At 39.2% G+C, this 18,191-nt stretch overlaps 1 protein-coding gene across 1 annotated transcript in view; it reads left to right on the forward strand.

Moving 5' to 3' along the window:
- Window positions 1-18,191, forward strand: part of LOC109406256 (chromatin-remodeling ATPase INO80) — a 142,582-nt gene that overhangs the window by 13,363 nt on the left and 111,028 nt on the right. Inside the window, exons 5-8 of the mRNA XM_019679318.3 lie at window positions 5,271-5,865; window positions 10,358-10,876; window positions 10,935-11,199; window positions 11,263-11,430. Coding sequence (XP_019534863.3) covers window positions 5,271-5,865; window positions 10,358-10,876; window positions 10,935-11,199; window positions 11,263-11,430 — 1,547 coding nt within the window. The remainder of the gene's footprint in view (window positions 1-5,270; window positions 5,866-10,357; window positions 10,877-10,934; window positions 11,200-11,262; window positions 11,431-18,191) is intronic.

Below are 18,191 nucleotides of genomic sequence, written 5' to 3' on the forward strand. Positions count from 1 at the left end.
CAATTCACGCAAAAAACTACGATAACTTGTTCAAAATTTCCGAAAACTGATTTTATTCACGCTCCGTTTGGTAAGCACGTTATCTTCGCGCAATGGCGGAACTCGAATGGGTGAATTTTTCGACTTCATCGAAAAGCACAAAATCGATGTTGCTGTAGTCACAGAAACATGGTTACAGCTAAATAATTCCATATTCCACCCAAACTACTCTTGTGTACGGTTGGATCGCTCTACTCAAGTTGCAAACCGAGGAGGCGGAGTTGCCATTTTCGTTCGGGAAGGAATTGCATTCAAACAAGCAGATGGATTAAACACTACAACTATTGAGGCAATTCAAGTTACTCTCAACTTAGTGCGCACTCCTGTGCACATCATTGCAGCTTACTTCCCTGGGTCATCGAATCGTACGATCCTCAACAACTTTAAAAGAGACCTCAGGAAGATCACCAATTTTACGGTGATTTCAACTCTAAACATAGTCAGTGGCTTTGTTCGAGAAAAAATAAAGCAGTAGAAGTTCTTTTTCAAGAAAGTGAAAGCTCAAATTTCTTCACAGTTACACTCGCATTTCCCCGGGCGGAAAACACTGCTCAGTATTAGACTTGGTGCTATCGAACAACCGCGTTAACATGACTGTACCAAAAACATGTCAAGAACTTTGTTCAGACCATTACCCTGTGGTGTTTACTATCAACCCTGATGGCCCAATTGAAATCCATGTACGTAGCTATAAAAACTACAATCGCGCTGGCTGGAGCCGCTTTGCCAACTCCGTTAAAAAAGAAGGCTTGATCTAACAACAGAATTGCTGAATAACCTGGATTCCACCGAAAAAAATGACGACAGCATCCATGCATTCGTTACAGCTTTGAATGCAGCCGAAGCAGAATCGGTTCCTGTTGTTAATATCACTAAGAAGAAACACGACCTCCCCCTCCAAACCAAGCTGCTGATTCGTTTAAGGAACGTTCGAAGAAGACAATTCTACAGGACGAGAGACCCTCTCATGAAGACGGTAGTTGATACACTTACCCTGAGGATTCGTGAGCAGGTACAAAAATTTCGAACATACGATTCGAGATTTGACCCAAGGAAGCAAAAATTTTTGGAAAATTAGCAGACATCTTCGATCTACAATTGGGTTTTTTAATTAGGAAAAAATTATTGATTTTTCAATTCCATGCGAAAGAGCACCTTTTTCTGAGCCAGTATGATTTTTTTCAGATTTTTAGAACTTTATATTGATACCTAAAATCAATTTCAAAGAGATTTTTTTAAATCACCTTTTGACAGCTGGGCAACTGCTTGACAGCTCCACCCAGTACAAAATGCAACGAGGGGTGATTCATCAAATCGCTCCCATACAAACTTCAAATTGATTTTTAAAAAGGTTCCCGTGCACCAAAATTCATGAAAATTTGGATTTCGGCTCAGTTTGGCGTGCAGATTCAGAATTTGGGGTTATCTCAACACCCCTAAAGAAGCCAATTAAGTACCAACCCCCTCTGCGAGATGGAGATCGTCTCATGGTCTCTAATAAGGAAAAGGCCAACACACTAACGACCAACTTGCTCGTGCTCATAACAACAGTCTTCGGAGTGACCAAAGAACAGTTGAGGAAGTGAATCACACGATGGAGGTACTTGCTGATTCCAACAAGATGAACTTTGACCCTTCCACCCTCGCAAACCTACAGAGATCAAGGAAATTATCAAGCGCCTTAAAAGCAAGAAATAACCGGGTCAGGATGAAATCCGTAATGCGTTGCTTAAACACCTACCCCGAAAGGGCCTGGTCTACCTAACTAAAGTTTTCAATGGATGCATTAGACTGATGTATTTTCCCTCTATGTGGAAACATGCAACAGTAGTGGCCATTCCTAAGCCCAAAAAAGATGTTACGCTGCCTACCAACTACCGCCCCATCAGCCTGCTAAGCAGCCTTAGCAAAGTGCTTGAACGGATCATCCTCAATCGGTTTAATCGGCATTTGGATACCAATGCAGTGATTCCTAATAAGCAATTTGCACTTACAGCTGGTCACTCTACTAATCATCAACTAACTCGAATAAGGAAAATAATGAAGGAAGGATTTGTTACCAAAAAATCGACTGGAATGATTATGCTAGATGTGGAAAAAGCTTATGATTCCGTTTGGCAGGAAGCAATAATCTACAAACTACATAGAAGCAACTGTCCGCTGTACATAGTGAAGTTGGTACAATCATTCCTTCTCGAGCAAACATTTCAAGTGTCAGTCAACGACTGTAGGTCAGAAAAGTAAGACATTCCATGCGGCGTCCCCCAGGGATCAGTTTTTAGCCCTACGCTCTACAACGTTTTCACCAGTGACGTCCTTATGGTTGACGGAGTTACTTACGCATTTTTCGCGGATGATACGGCATTCCTGGTTTCTCTACGTCGATCCGAGAATCATCAGCTGCAAACTTCAACATGCGCAGAACAAACTTGAAGAATTCCAGCAGAAGTGGCGTATCAAGACGAATGCTGCAAAGACCCAGGCCATCTTCTTCACGCGAAAGAGAGCTCCAAGACACCTACCAGCAACTAAACTCAGCGTAAATGGAATCAGAATTCCATGGAAAAATGAAGCTTGCTACTGGGGGTTAATCATGGATGAAAAACTACTGTTCGACAAGCACATCAATAGTAGCATCAACAAAGTCAACGGTTTGACACGGTCAATGTATTCGTTGATCAATCGCAGATCATCCCTCCAACTGGCGAACAAACTATTTCTTTACAAGTGTGTGTTCAGGCCAGTCCTCACCTACGGCTGCCCAGTGTGGCAAAGTTGTGCTCTGTCCCATCTAAGACGCCTCCAGGTTAAGCAGAACAAGCTATTAAAGATGATCTTCGATTTGCATCCCTAGTTTCCAACAGATGAACTTCACCAAATTGCTGAAACAGAATCATCGAATTTGTTTAAAAGGCAACAAACTGGTTCAAAACATCTTGTGAGATGTCCACAAATCCACTAATCGTGAACATTTTTCCATAAAAGCTGTGATATTTTAGTACCTACTCTAGTTAAGCTTAGTTAAGCTTTTCGAAGGTTTTTGCTGAAAAATTTTTCCCTACCATTGTAGAAATTTACTGTTTAACCATAATTTCTCCATAGGGACTAACTGATTCATTCGCAGCAGAAAGTGTTACAAATCTCTGCCAAGCCTAACAAAACTGTAAAAGCCATGATTTCTGATAAATAAATAAATAAATTATTAAACTAAAATTATTAAATTAAAAATCGTAACTATGTATTACTTGTTGATATTATATAAACACTATGCCATGCCATGCCATGGTGCCCTAATTTCGTGCGGGTCCAAATTTCGCTAACTGATAAGATTTAGATATCATAATCATAGAGCTAGTTGTTCAATTGGCTTTTTAAGCGATGTTGAGATAATTCCATATTCTGAATCTGCACGCCAAACTGAGCCGAAATCCAAATTTTCATGAATTTTGGAGCCCGGGAACCTATTTAAAAATCAATTTGAAGTTTGTATGGGATCGATTAGTCGAATCACCCCTCGTCGGAGTTTGTACTGGGCTGAGCTGTCAAGCAGTTGCCCAGCTGCCAAAAGGTGATTTGAATAAATCTTTTTGAAATTGATTTTAGGTATCAATAAAAGTTCTAAAAATCTGAAAAAAAATCACAGAGGTTAGAAAAAGGTGCTCTTTCGTTTAAAAATGTAAAATCATTGATTTTTGCTGAATTTAAAAACCCAATAATTGGAATTATTCTTCTATATTTCACTTTATTTGGACAACTTAACTATTATTTCTTTGATTATGGTCTTTAAATCTTATCTGTTAGCGAAATTTGAACCCGCACGAAATTGAGTTTTTAAATTTTGAAAAAAATATTGATTTTTTGATTTCATACAAAAGAGCACCTTTTTCTGAGCCACTATGATTTTTTTCAGATTTTTGGAACTTTATTTTGGTACCTAAAATCAATTTCAAAGAGATTTATTGAAATCCCCTTTTGACAGCTGGGCTTCTGTTTGACAGCTCCACCCAGTACAAAATGCGACTAGGGGTGATTCGACCAATTTCTCCCATACAAACTTCAAATTGGATTCCGTCTCAGTTTGGCATGCAGATTCAGAATATGGAATTATCTCGACACCGCTAAACAAGCCAATTAGGGCACCCCACGGTCATACGCGCCAGCTTGTGACGTAGTTGGGGGGGGGGGCAAGACCTCTCAAAATCAATGAAATACTATCAAAATTGATGCAGTTTATCCTAATTAGGCATATTCACGTGGAAACTAGCGCATTTAGTCGAAAAAAGTTGCATTTTGTTCAATTCTGAAGAGCTTTGCCGTCCAACTACGTCACAAGTTGGCGCGTATGCCCACGGTATTCCAAGTTAGTTATGGTATGAAAACTTCTGATAAAATTATATAAAAACAACCGTCAGTGTACCAGTAGCCGCTCGTGTTCCAATAGCCACTGGTACACTGAGGGTATTACTATTGCATTTAGTGTACAACTAAAAGTGCTTCTACATATTTTCCCTTACGATAGAAAACGACATCTGGAAAATGGAACTTACTTTTCCAAGATTGTATTTTTATATCATAAGTTTTTGCAACGATTTTTGTTGTTCAGAGGGAGTGAGCAAACCTAATAAAGTGTAGATATTGTGTACAAGAACCGTCGATGTTTAAAAATTTCACTTTTTTACGTCAGCGATAATTGGAACATATAACTAACAACTGCTCATTTGTAGTCCAATAATCGCTCAATCTTTCAGTTCTTTGATTTGTATTATGTTTTCAGTTAAAAACTGAATTAGCGACATGTTTTCTTTGACTTCCGCTGCTTTTGCCTTGCGTTAAACACAATGTCGGAAGTGGCGCGCTGTATAGAGTTCCAGAAGTAAAATACAGCGCGCCACTTCTAACATTGTGTTTAACGCAAGTAAAAGCAGCGGAAGCAAAAGAAAAAATGTCGCTTATTTGGTATTGAACTGAAAACATAATATTATTCACTAAGCATTATGCAATATGACTTCACATGGAAGCTATTGTTATTGTTAAAGAATATTAGTGTGAAAAAGGGAGTATAGTGTTTATGCAAGTAAATTTGATATTTACACTTGAGAGCGGATGTTGGGAAATGAGCGAATAATGGTACGTTGATTATATCTTCTATATAAGGAATGTGATATGACCAATTTTTTGTATGTTCGAATTAACCTGTTACTATAATCACACTACGTTTTTTTTTTTTACAGAACAAATCTCCCGGTTGCATATGATACTTAAACCGTTTATGCTAAGACGTATTAAGAAAGACGTTGAAAACGAGCTTTCTGATAAAATCGAAATTATGGTCTACTGCCCCCTGACGACGCGCCAGAAGTTGCTCTACGTAGCGCTGAAAAAGAAAATCCGAATTGAAGACTTACTTCACCTAACCGGACACGGCACGGGCGATGGTCACTCGTTTGATAAAAACTTCACGTCGAACCTAATGAACTTGGTGATGCAATTTCGCAAAGTGTGCAATCATCCGGAGCTCTTTGAGCGACGTGATGCCAAAAGCCCATTTTTCTGCCGAACAGCCGAATATCCCGTAGCACGATTGATTTTCAACGATGGCATTTTGAACAGAATGTTTCCGAGCAAACGACACCTGCTGTACAATCGGTTTCATATATTCAAAAGTGAGAATGTTCACCGAGCAGTATTCCAAAACCGCGATGGATCATCCGTGAATTACAGCTGCATCGAGGATCTAAGTGTGGACAATGCTTTCTCATTCACTAGGATGTGTTCTTTGTCACCTCAAGAAATGGAGCGCCTGACCTTGGAAGGATTGATATACTAGTAAGTACTTTATCGTTGGTTTGGCATAGTTTTGTTTATGTTCACAATCTTCCATTAACTTAACATGCAGATATTATTGTTGAAGCAATGGAAAAAATCCACACCCCACGTGAGATTTGAGCTCACATCACGACCCTTATACGCTAAACAAGTGTGTTACCCAGGCATCCATTTTTTCACTCACGTGATCAAATTCCCCGGATTTATCCACCCCCGCGATCATGATTTCTCACTGCATGAGATGAAAAAGTCTCTCACTACAGCGCTCACGATAATTCCCATTCTCTCTATGCACAACCCACGGATAAACGACAAAGCATCCAATTCTTCACTCCGTCTGTGAGTCACAGAACATCTCCACCGATGCAAGAGATCAATTATTTGACGTTTAGTGGTACCATGTTTACATTAGAAATCCTCTATGTAGGATGTAGGAAATGTAGGATTACTAGTTTACATAAAGTGTACTTGTTTCATGGCCATCTAGATAACACCATAGGTAGCATAGATACTCTGATAAACAGGTCTGCGTACACATCTTGAATAAAATGTGCGCCGCTCTGTTTTGCTACGAATGTGGACCGGCAAAGGGCCCATATAGCCGAGGCGGTAAACGCACGGGTATTTAGCATGACTATGCTGAGGATGACGGGTTCGATTCCCGGTCGGTCCAGGATCTTTTCTTGCCTACCACACGATATACGCATGCAAAATGGTCATTGGCAGAGGAAGTTCTCAGTTAATAACTGTGGAAGTGCTCATAGAACACTGAGCTGAGAAGCAAGCTTTGTCCCAATGAGGACGTTACGCCAAGAAGAGAGAGAGAGGACCGGCAACAAACACACATCGCTCAGCCGTAAAACTTTGCGTGAGAGTGTGTTGCCACACCACCCTGATAAAAAATATCATAAAAATACGATAAATTTTATTGTTACAACACCATTTTTTCGAAAAATATTCACCATTAAACGTATTGTAATTTACACGGCACACTCACCATCACCCCTATTGTTCTATACCATTCGGCGAATGGTAAATGGCACTTTTACAATAAAAAATGGTGGTCGTTATGCTGCCTATGATCGCATAATTGTCCCATATGAATAGGAAACCCAGCAAAGATGGGACTGATATGCGATCATGGGCAGTATGTATCTTAACCATAAAATTTTGAGAAAATTTTCATACACTTTTTCGCGAAAAACAATAGAATGTATTGTGTTTTTATGAGACATTTTTAGGTCAATTTTCAAAAGAAAACAATATATCTTAATGATTTTTTATTGTTTTTACAATAAAAATACAATTAATTGAATGGCGTCAAATGAATCGTTGTTACAATAAAAACACAATAATATTTGTTGTTATTTGTTAGCAGTTTTCGCTTTTGAAAATCCATAGAATTTAAATTTCCCGCTAACATTTATATCCAGCATTTACGAGCACTAACGGCCGCCAGAATGATATGCACATTTTATGATAAGTGTCAAACACTCTGATGTCTGTCTGGTATGTGTTGCTTGGCAGCTGTTGATAAGATCTATCATCAATCTTTTCAAATAACTGCCAAATATCACAAGTCAGACCTCAGGTCGTATGATCCATACCATAAATCGTTCACAATTCATGTGGCCATTAGTATCTGTAAATGCTGAAGAAAAATGTTACCAAGAAATATGAATTCTTTGGTTTTTCAAAGGCGAAATCTGTTTACATAACAACAAATATTATTGCATGTTTTTTTGAACATCGGTTCAATTGACCCCATTACACAAATTGTATTTGTATTGTTATCAATGGTAGTTTACTATTTACTAGATTCCTTTAATTTATTGGAAAACATTAGTAAAATCATTGTTCATCTTTTTCTTGTCTTAACGTCCTCACTTGGCTAGAACCTGCTTTTCAGCTAGTTTTCTATAAGTACTTCTTCAGTTATTCATTGATAGCTTCCTCTGCCAACACGGCTTGACGTCTGTCAGTCGTTGAAGTTTCAGCGAATAACATTCGATAACCGAAACATCTACTGTACTCAAATTTAAAACGAAAACGCGTAAACTTTAAAAAAAATATGTCAAGTGATTTTGTATTTGATTATACAAACATGATCCAAGCAACAATAATATTTATTGTTATTTATTAGTTACTAATTGTTTTTAAGTGTAATTGAGAAATAAACTCTTTTTTAATAAAAAGTCCATGAAAACTTTGCAGGCAACTTTGCAACTATATAAAAATCAATTAAATTAATGTTTAGTGATAATAACTTTAAATGATTATAGAACTATTGAAAAACAATCGAATCAATTAGTCACTAATAAAGCTAATGTTCACTTATTGTACGAACTATATGGGCTTGATTTCTATTGTAAAAAGTAACAATATATCTACTATGTGTTTTATTGTGAACAATAAAACCAGTCATATGTTAATAATCTTTACCATGTAATGAATGGTCATTTTTCATCCGGGCAGCTGCGTCGTCGCTGACGTCGCAGAGTTCAAACTTCTTCTGCGTGAGCTTCGCTCATTTCTAAGAATGTGCTACACATCTACGCTATCTGAGTTGCAAGTTGTAGGCTCTCGGCAGTACAGAGTAGAAATACTCTACATAGAGATGAGCGGAAATAATTATGTCGATTCGGCAATACTGTTTGTTTTGTTTACTACAGCTTCCAACACTTGCCACAAAGCTAGATGTTCAAACTTTTTGCGTGACTTTGTTGTGGTGCAAGTTGTTTTGTTTACGTTCGCTAATTATATTCGAACTTTTTTTTCCAAATTTTGAAAAAGAGAACAGCGTCATCGAAGAAATCTGAAATGCATTGCAAGGAATAGGGAGAATCAAATCGGCAGAAGTGAATCAAGCAGCAGCAATGAAAGTTTTTTTAGAAGAGCAGCGGCAAAAGTTTCTTCATGAGCATAAGCTCTTGAAAGCAGAATTAATTAAATATTATCTTTTTACTAAATTTATATATGCCATCAAATTACACAAGTTTACAAAATAAAACGAAAGTCGTGAACTTCTGTCAACGACCAAAATTTTTGAAGCACAATTTAGTGCTGATTTCGAAACCGACCTTCAAACAATTTTAAGTAGAACCATTTTTGAATTTTAGTTCAATATCGAGTTTTGCAACTTTTCAAAATATGTAATTTACTAAAATTCAAATATATTGCGTTTTGTTCAACCAATTTTAAATCTTTTTTCATAAATTAAAAGCTGAATACAATACCATTCGATCATCTAAATACAGGTTTTGCGTCAAATTGATGAAATTCTGATTTTGGCGAGTTTTAGGGACGATCTTCTTAAATTTTAACAAAATTTCCAAAAAAAATTTGAAGAAATGTATTTTTATTCAATAAGAAAAAAAAACAACTTAAGAGTTCGTTCTCAACGTTTATATGACATATCATATGTAGGCAAGTTACAGTAAAAATTTCAGCTCAATCGGAGCATTGATTACGGAGAATGAGATGTTTGAAGTGAGCGACTTTGCTTAAAAATAGAACAAAAATCGATTTAAAATCTTTTACCTTGTATGGAAAGTCGAAAAAATTTCCGCTCTACTGTAATTTTTTTCTTTCGCGTTTTCGAACTCAGGGCATGATTCTACACCAAAAATGATCATCAGCTTACCGAGTTCAAAAATGCTGTAAACTAGTGTTATCGATAATAAAAATAAATATTTGTAATATGTTTATTGTCGATTGCAATACCGTTCAAACAATGCCTTCCTACAAACAAAAAAACATGTTCATTTGGCTCACACTTTGACAGTTCTTTCTGCTCGATTGGCTCACAATGGCCGCCTCCGCACATCTCCCATCCCAGTCGTGTTTTTTTGACAACCCACTTTAACTACTGAGGCCGCCACAAAATAATGAAACATAAACATCCAATCATAGCCAAATTTGTCTCTAAAGCTTGGTCATTGGTCCGGGTCAATCACGGAGTATCAATCATTGATGATGGTTATTGGTCCTATTCACTGCAGTAGGCTAAACTTGCTGGAAGTTACTGTATCATGCTCTCAGGGTAGATTGCTTCATCTCGTTTTAAGGGCGGACGGGACGGTCGGGGAAATATCCGCCATTGCTCTGTTGCTACTAAGATGGTAATCTCAGATTCTACTTCATATTTTGCAACAAAAACCTATCACTGTGTATGCTCACTTGCAGTGCATATGCTGATTGTTTTTCAGCATCTTCAGTGCGATAGAACTCGAGATTACCATCTTCAAAAACGCGAGGCAAATTGTTAGAAAGAGAGGCAAGATAGGAAAAATAACACGGCGTCCCGTTTCACCTTAACCCATATTGTTAAACCTGGTTGAACGCTTAATTCAGGGTGAAGAGATCGTCCCTTGGCTATAATGTTGACCAATAGACAGGTAACAGCAGGATGCAGCAAGTTCGAGCAAGTTAAACCTGCCTCATTGAACATATTGCTTATATTCAGTTTATTTGTACCATTATTCTTCTACAGTGTTCGCCACACCCAGCAATGGTATCAGTATCTCAAACTACTACATCATCGATGGATTTGGTGGAAAAATCATTCCACAGCTAGCTGTATGTTACTGGAGCCAACTTTTGAGCGATGGGCCAGTCAACTGTTTTCTCCATTTTACGAAGTGATGAACAATCTACTTTTTACCAGTACCTGCCAGAACAGTGTCTACACGCATACTGAACAATGGATATGTCCAATGCAGGAAACTATGGAGCATCGAATTTTGCGGAGCCGCAAAGCACTGAAGCTTTCTGATAGCGAGCAACAAATTCTGAAAGCAAGCGCCAGTATGAACTTTGAGGATATTGCTGAACTTCCATCAGGATTTTCCAAAGATAAACACGCAAAAGCATCGGTTGCAAACATTCCATTACTCCCCGAGTTCATGCATAGGTTGCATTCGAAACAAAAAATAGAATACAGACAGACAGAAATGCCTAAATTCCTGTATAGTCTAATACCCCGTGTCGTCAGCTCGGGAAGAAAATATTAGTAAGTACTCGTTATTTTTATCATGGAGCAGTAACTATCATAATCATTATTATTTTAGCTGTGAAAGTCGTGAAGCGGCTTGGACTGCCATCCGCCACGAGCAGTGTGAATCAACAGATGGCTTTCAATTGGTTGACCAAGCGTTCAAATTGTCATACCCGAGCGCGTTTGGGTGGTCCAACATTGTTATTCCGGATAAGCAAACCCTTGTGTCAGACGCTGGCAAGTTGGCAGTACTGGACTCTTTACTCACACGTCTGAAAGCCCAAGGTCATCGAGTTTTGATTTATTCTCAGATGACAAAAATGATTGATCTCTTAGAGGTAATTGAACACCTATCGTTGATCTTGAATGTCATAATAAATTGTATCCCCCCCAAATTGCAGGAATATATGTGGCACAGGAAGCATCGTTACATGCGACTCGACGGTTCAAGTAAAATATCCGCACGAAGAGACATGGTGGCTGATTTCCAAAATCGTGCGGATATATTTGTCTTCTTACTGTCGACCAGAGCTGGTGGGCTTGGAATCAATTTAACCGCTGCTGATACGGTAAGTATTTTTCAATCAAAATTAAACCATTTCAAAACTTAAGGCTCACGAGAACTTAAATAGTTGATCTCCCGCTTTAACGTATATGGCGGCAACAATCTCTGTGTGTGAGAGACTTATTCGCTATAGGGCACTGCATGAAATTCTCCCCTTTTTTCACTCTTACAGAAATTGTGTTAACAACAAGGCCACGAAACGTCAAAATTCCATACAAAATCAAAACAGTGCAGTGCCATATGCGGCATACGTCTCCCGCATAAGGGTACGGCCATAGTGGACGCGTTATGCGATGCGACGCGAATTTCTCATACGATTTGACAGCTCCTTATTATTGGTTGTTATTCCTTTGCGTGCAAATTTCCGCATCGCGCTGCGTGACGCGTCCACTCTGGCCGGTACCTAGGATGTTCATTCGCGAGAAGAAAAAAACCATGTGCTATAGACGAGTGCAGCGATAAACGGAATTCATCGCGATCTCAGAATTTTGACACTAGAGCGGGGCCATTCCCAATCAGAATTATCAAATTCTGATTGGAAGACGTTCACTTCTAATTGGAAGCGCCTCCGCTCTAGTGTCAAAATTCTCGGACCGCGATGAATTCAGTTCATCGGTGTACTCGTCTATGGACTTATCCACCGATGAACCGAATTCATCGTGGTCTGAGAATTTTGACACTAGAGCGGGGTCTGTTCCAATCAGAATCGTCCAATTCTGATTGGAAACGACCCCGCTCTAGTGTCAAAATTCTCGGACCGCGGTGAATTCAGTTCATCGGTGAATAAGTCCATAGCGGGATCGAGTTCAGTTCATGCCAACAGGCCAGAGAGATATTGAAGTAGCTCCGTAGCATGGAGAAATACGAAGCGCCCGTCTAACAAATTAGGAGTCGTAGCAGCGGCGTCATGGTCGCGATTTTTTCTGCAGTCAAGTTCGCTGATTGTGAACAATCCTCGGTACCCACGTACGTAATTTATTTTTGGTCCTTTGCTGTCAGATCGGTGTAACACGCTTAATCGAATTTACACGAAATGCAATTTACTCGGAAAAAATACACGGTAATGAATATTATTGGGTACCGGACTGGACACACAAAATTTAATGGTTTTCTCAGGTACATCGAGGTCTTGAATAATTAGTCTATGGTCGTAGGTTCGATTCTCAGTTAAAGTTGTCAACGGAACAATTGTTTTTTTTTCGGTACATGGACGACGGAGCATTGCAAACTCTTGTTTCCACTACACTTCTTCTTCGCTATGACTCTACGTCCTCACTGGGACTTGGCCTGGCTCGCTTTAACTTAATGTTCCTTGAGCACTTCCAAGTTATTAATTGAAGGGCTTTCTTTGCCTGCCATTGCATGAGTTTGTATATTGTGAGGCAATTTTGATGTTCTAGGATTTTTTTTCCACCACTAGAAGTAAGTGAACTATACTGGCTTACGTCTCAATGCAGAATAATCTTTATTAGATCCTCTTAGGTATACTGGTGCTCGTTTATCACTCACTCACAATACTCGATCTCACCGTTATACAGTGTGGGTCATAATATATGATCCGTGGGACACCACAGTGCTTCATCCTTTCAAAAGTTCGTTTGTATATTTTCTTTTAATTCATGCTAACTATACATAATTCAGATTAGAGTATAAAATTCAATCACTGTTTTGTTTCAGCCTAATTTACAATTTTCTTCTTTTAATTAGAATTTGACAATTTCCAACTAAATCTACATTTTCAGAACTGTCTGCTAAACTAATTTGTTTTTCATTCTTAATCCTCAAGCGCTCGGATCTTCTAACTCCTGAAAGTAGATGATTAGAACAATTGGCATTCAATCTTTTATCAGAACGATTGAAAATAGTTTCGTCTGGAAATCCCAAGAAATCCGGTTCCTATTTCTAATCTTCACTACGTTTTCTTTTTCTGTTGTGTTTCAGTAATGCACATCTCGGAGTAGCTTTGCTATAAGCCAAACGTAATTGATCTCGGTGAGCTGAAGTCACATGTCCATTCACAGACATTTGAAAAACATTAATTGATATTCTTTTCACAAAAGTTGCTTCTAACCACCTTTCCGCTTCTTTGAGTCGATTGTTCCTATACCACAACATGTCTCCAGGGATCAAATTCCTGAAATTGTCTTCTACTGTGCGTTTTTTGCGATGACTCATTCTTCAATGATTTATTTTCGTTTACATGGGGAACTAAATGATTTTTTTATAATTGTTTCTCGGATTTAAAAGGTCAAAAAGTTTTTTTGGTTTGAAACAGTACAGAAATTCAGTAGGAAGTTTGCCAGTTTTGGTTAAGGAACTATTACGATAATTAAACAGGAAATAGTTAATTTGATCGTCAATATCCGTAAATTTAATTTTTGGATCTAACAAAAACTTTTTGAAAATGTCTTTTACTGTCCTCACCACCAGGGTGCGAGGCCGCCATTTTTAAGAATCCAACATTTTGTATGTAAACATTTGTGTATCCACAAAGGATTCCATTGTGGATACACGATAGATGTTGACTCCTGTCAGATGCATTAGGTGGGGTTAGGGTTGCCACATACGTGGTCCTCACAGTTCGTTCCGCTTGACCGTTTCTGGCAGGGTGGTATTATTAATACCAATATTCCTTGCCTTTGCATGAAATTCGCGAATTCTGCTGAATTGAACGGTGGCCCACCATTGGTAACTAGTACATCTGGGAGACCAAATCGTGCGAATAGGTTGAGATTTTTTTTCAATACCTTTTTCGTATCTTTTCCGTATTTCATATACTCCAGCTCCGCCCATATAGCCGAGCTCCAGGGCCCATATAGCCGAGGCGGTAAACGCACGGGTATTCAGCATGACCATGCTGAGGGTGACGGATTCGATTCCCGGTCGGTCCAGGATCTTTTCGTAAAGGAAATTTCCTTGACTTCCTTGGGCATAGAGTATCTTTGTGCCTGCCACACGATATACGCATGCAAAATGGTCATTGGCGGAGGAAGCTCTCAGTTAATAACTGTGGAAGTGCTCATAGAACACTAAGCTGAGAAGCAGGCTTTGTCCCAATGAGGACGTTACGCCATGAAGAGAGAAAGAGATACTCCAGCTCAACCCATTTAGAATATGTAGCTGTCTACGATAAGCAGGAAAACCTTTTCACCAAAGTGAAAAAAAAATCGGCATGTATTCTACTGAATGGCCGGCAAGTACACTGAAGTCATCAACAGGATATGGTCCGGATTGTATTCCATCTCTTCTACTTAAAAGATGTGCTACTTCTTTGGCAACACCTCTTGCCGGAATTTTCAACAAGTCGCTAACTACTGGGGAATTTCCGGCCTGCTGGAAAGACTCCTTTGTATTTCCCGTATACAAGAAAGGCTGCAGAACGAACGTAGCTAATTACCGTGGTATTGCCTCGCTGAGTGCCATCTCCAAGTTGTTTGAGCTAATTGTCCTCGATAAGCTGTTTCATGAGTGTGCACATTATATTTCGAAGAACCAACACGGATTCATGCCCAAGCGATCAACATCTTCCAATCTGGTAACGTTCACTTCATTCATCCTCCGTGAGATGGAAAAGGGTCATCAAGTGGATGCTGTTTATATAGATCTTTCGGCGGCATTCGACAAAATGAACCATGCGATTGCCCTTGCCAAATTTGAAAAATTGGGTTTCGATGGCAACTCACTCAACTGGCTTCGCTCTTATCTGACCGGTCGTAGTATGTCAGTTAAAATTGGTGATCATGTATCACTGCCATTTTTGGTCACTTCTGGTGTCCCACAAGGAAGCCATCTTGGACCGTTTTTGTTTTTGATGTATATGAACGATGTCAATTTTACCCTAAAATGTTTAACATTATCGTACGCTGATGATCTGAAGCTTTACCAGGTTATTAAAACTCCAAATGATGCATCTTTCCTGCAGCAGGAACTTCAGACTTTTGCTGATTGGTGCCAGAATAACATCGACTGTCCTGAGTTACTCGGGAAAATTAAAATAAATACTCGCAGACGTAGTCTACGGTCGCACTCATTTTTAAGTTTGAATTACTCTTTTTGAGGTTTTTGATTTTCATGTTTCCCGTGCAGTTAATAAGAGTAGATTTAAGAAGATTCTATGTTAGTTTTAAGTAGTTAAGTATTAAGTATTTGTCATTGGGGTGGATATTTTACCTGTTGACAGTAATAACACTAGTTTACAGCATTTTTGAACTCGGTAAGCTGATGATCATTTTTGGTGTAGAATCATGCCCTGAGTTCGAAAAGGCGAAGGAAAAAAATTACAGTAGAGCGGAATTTTTTTCGACTTTCCATACAAGGTTGATGATTTGAAATCGATTTTTGTTCTATTTTTAAGCAACGTCACTCACTTCACACATCTCATTCTTCGTAATCAATGCTCCGATTGAGCTGAATTTTTTACTGTAACTCGCCTACATATGATATGTCAAATAAACGCTGAGAAAGAATTTTTATACTGTTTTTTTCTTATTCAAAAAAATACATTTCTTCACATATTTTTGGAAATTTGGCTAAAATTTAAAGAGGTCGTCCCTAAAACTCGCCAATATCTTGAATTTCATCAATCTGACGCATAACCTGCATTCAGATGATCGAATGGTATTGTATTCAGCTTTTGATTTATGGAAAAAGATTTGTAATTGGTTGAACAAAACGCAAGATATTTGAATTTTAGTAAATTCCATATTTTTAAAAGTTGTAAAACTTGATATTGAGCTAAAACTCAAAAACTGTTCTACTTAAAATTTTTTGAAGCACGGTTTCGAAATCAGTGCTAAATTGTGCTTCAAAAACTTTGGTCGTTGACAGAAGTTCACGACTTTCGTTTTATTTTGTAAACTAGTGTAATGAATAAATGAATAAATGAGCCAACTCTCCCGATCATCGTTATATGTCAGTCCTATATTACTGCACTATTGGAATATCATATGAATCTAATCTTGAGTTGAAAATGGGAAGTGAGAGTTATATGCGACGCATGTTGTATGACTCTCAGATAGCCATTATACTGTTATATACCTTGCATTTTGCTTCTATCATGTGGGCTGGGTGCGCTAATGTATGTGCAACTCCAATAATATCCTTCATATTTTGAAAAAAAAGTCTCACTAGGCTGGAGTGGGAATTGAACTCACAAATCCTGAATGACCGACGCCGTGTAACCTGTCGGTTACATCTTTAGATTTTTATGTTTGTATGAGCCGAATGTTGGCGGAAATTTTATGTTTTTTGTAATATAAATCAGAAGGCCCCACACGACTGAGAGGGTTACTCCGCTACCAAACTATTTCAACTCAGCATTGCTGAAGGGCGTAGTGGATGGCCATTATGATTTTATGTTTATGTGTGTCATGGCCGGGAATTTTGTCGCATGGGCGCTGCCATCTTCCAAATTGAAGATTTTTGGGCAGAAGTATATAGGCGTCCCGTGTGAGAAACACCGATCTCTACGATCGGATAAAAGTAGTGCCGCGTAGTGATTCTACTACCCCCCCCCTTCTTTTCCGATGGTGGGATTTGGGGCAACGGCCTACTACCGTTCAGGTAACGTAATCTAAGTTTTGGTCATTTGATCCCCTGACGGTAATTCTAATCCATAGGACCTCTTCCCGTATTATAAAATACGGCCTCACACGGGTCGACTCGGAAGTTAAAATGGCTTCCGGGTCTAACAGCCAAAGACGACCTTTCGTCCGCATTCGGACAATTCCCTCGGGCCTCGGGCCCTAATTGTCAAGGAGGGTCCTCTCTCGGCACGGTCTCTCCGGTATCGTCCTGGGCCGTGCCGATATCGCCAATGAGAGAAGACGCCTAGCACCACCAACGATTCCAGCAAAGCCCGCTGGACCGATTCCGATGCCATTCCGGACCAATGGACATCCCCGAGCCGCCCCGCGGCGAGATTCCGGCCCCACGGTAGGGCTATCGCAATCGTGCGTAACCGTGTGGGCCAGCGCCGGAGGAGTACAACAGTGAATACAGTGATCGATCCCCTCTCTTGTACACACCACACAAAAATGTGAACCACACACCCACACGCCACAGAATAGGGCAAATAAATGTTTAAAGAACATGAAAATTCAGTGTTTCCATACTTAATCCGCGTCCCCTTGATCACCCAGTAGTAAGCCGACTCTGAGACCCAGCTCGAGGAGTTTCTTGCTGCTGCTAGCTTGTACAGGTTAGTAGTTGGCAGGCAGCTAGTTACAGCCGCTAGCCGCACGACCACGAAGCTCACTTAGTGGAATTGCGGAATTCTGCAAAACGTATTCCACTTTATCTGCCAATGTTGCTTTTCAACCCGGCCAAAGTTATATGCACAGCTAATGTATCGATCGTGTCATGTGCATATAACTCCAATATGCGCAAGTGTCATTGAGTTTTATTAGAAGGCTGTAACGATAACATAATATCACTTAATTTAGAACCGCATTGCAAATACGTTTTTACCTCAACCGTTTGTATCTGCTGGCAAAAGCTTTTAATTTTCACATGCTGTCAGTAAGGCCAGTAATGCTGTCAGATTGCATTAAAGTATTTTCACATGCGCCACCTAGGAGAGGATTGCGCAAACACGATGAAACATTTCGAGTTTAAATTTATTGCGTCGTAGAGAGTCAAACAGATCCAGCCGTGGAAAATTCCGTAAATGTAACAAAAGAATAATTGAAAGTTAGACTCTCCGTAATCCACCAATTGGAGGAAATTGCGCAGTAAATTTTTGGCTATTCCCAATCTATCGCGCGT

Source organism: Aedes albopictus, chromosome 3, assembly GCF_035046485.1.
Source record: "Aedes albopictus strain Foshan chromosome 3, AalbF5, whole genome shotgun sequence".
NCBI classification, from domain to species: domain Eukaryota; kingdom Metazoa; phylum Arthropoda; class Insecta; order Diptera; family Culicidae; genus Aedes; species Aedes albopictus.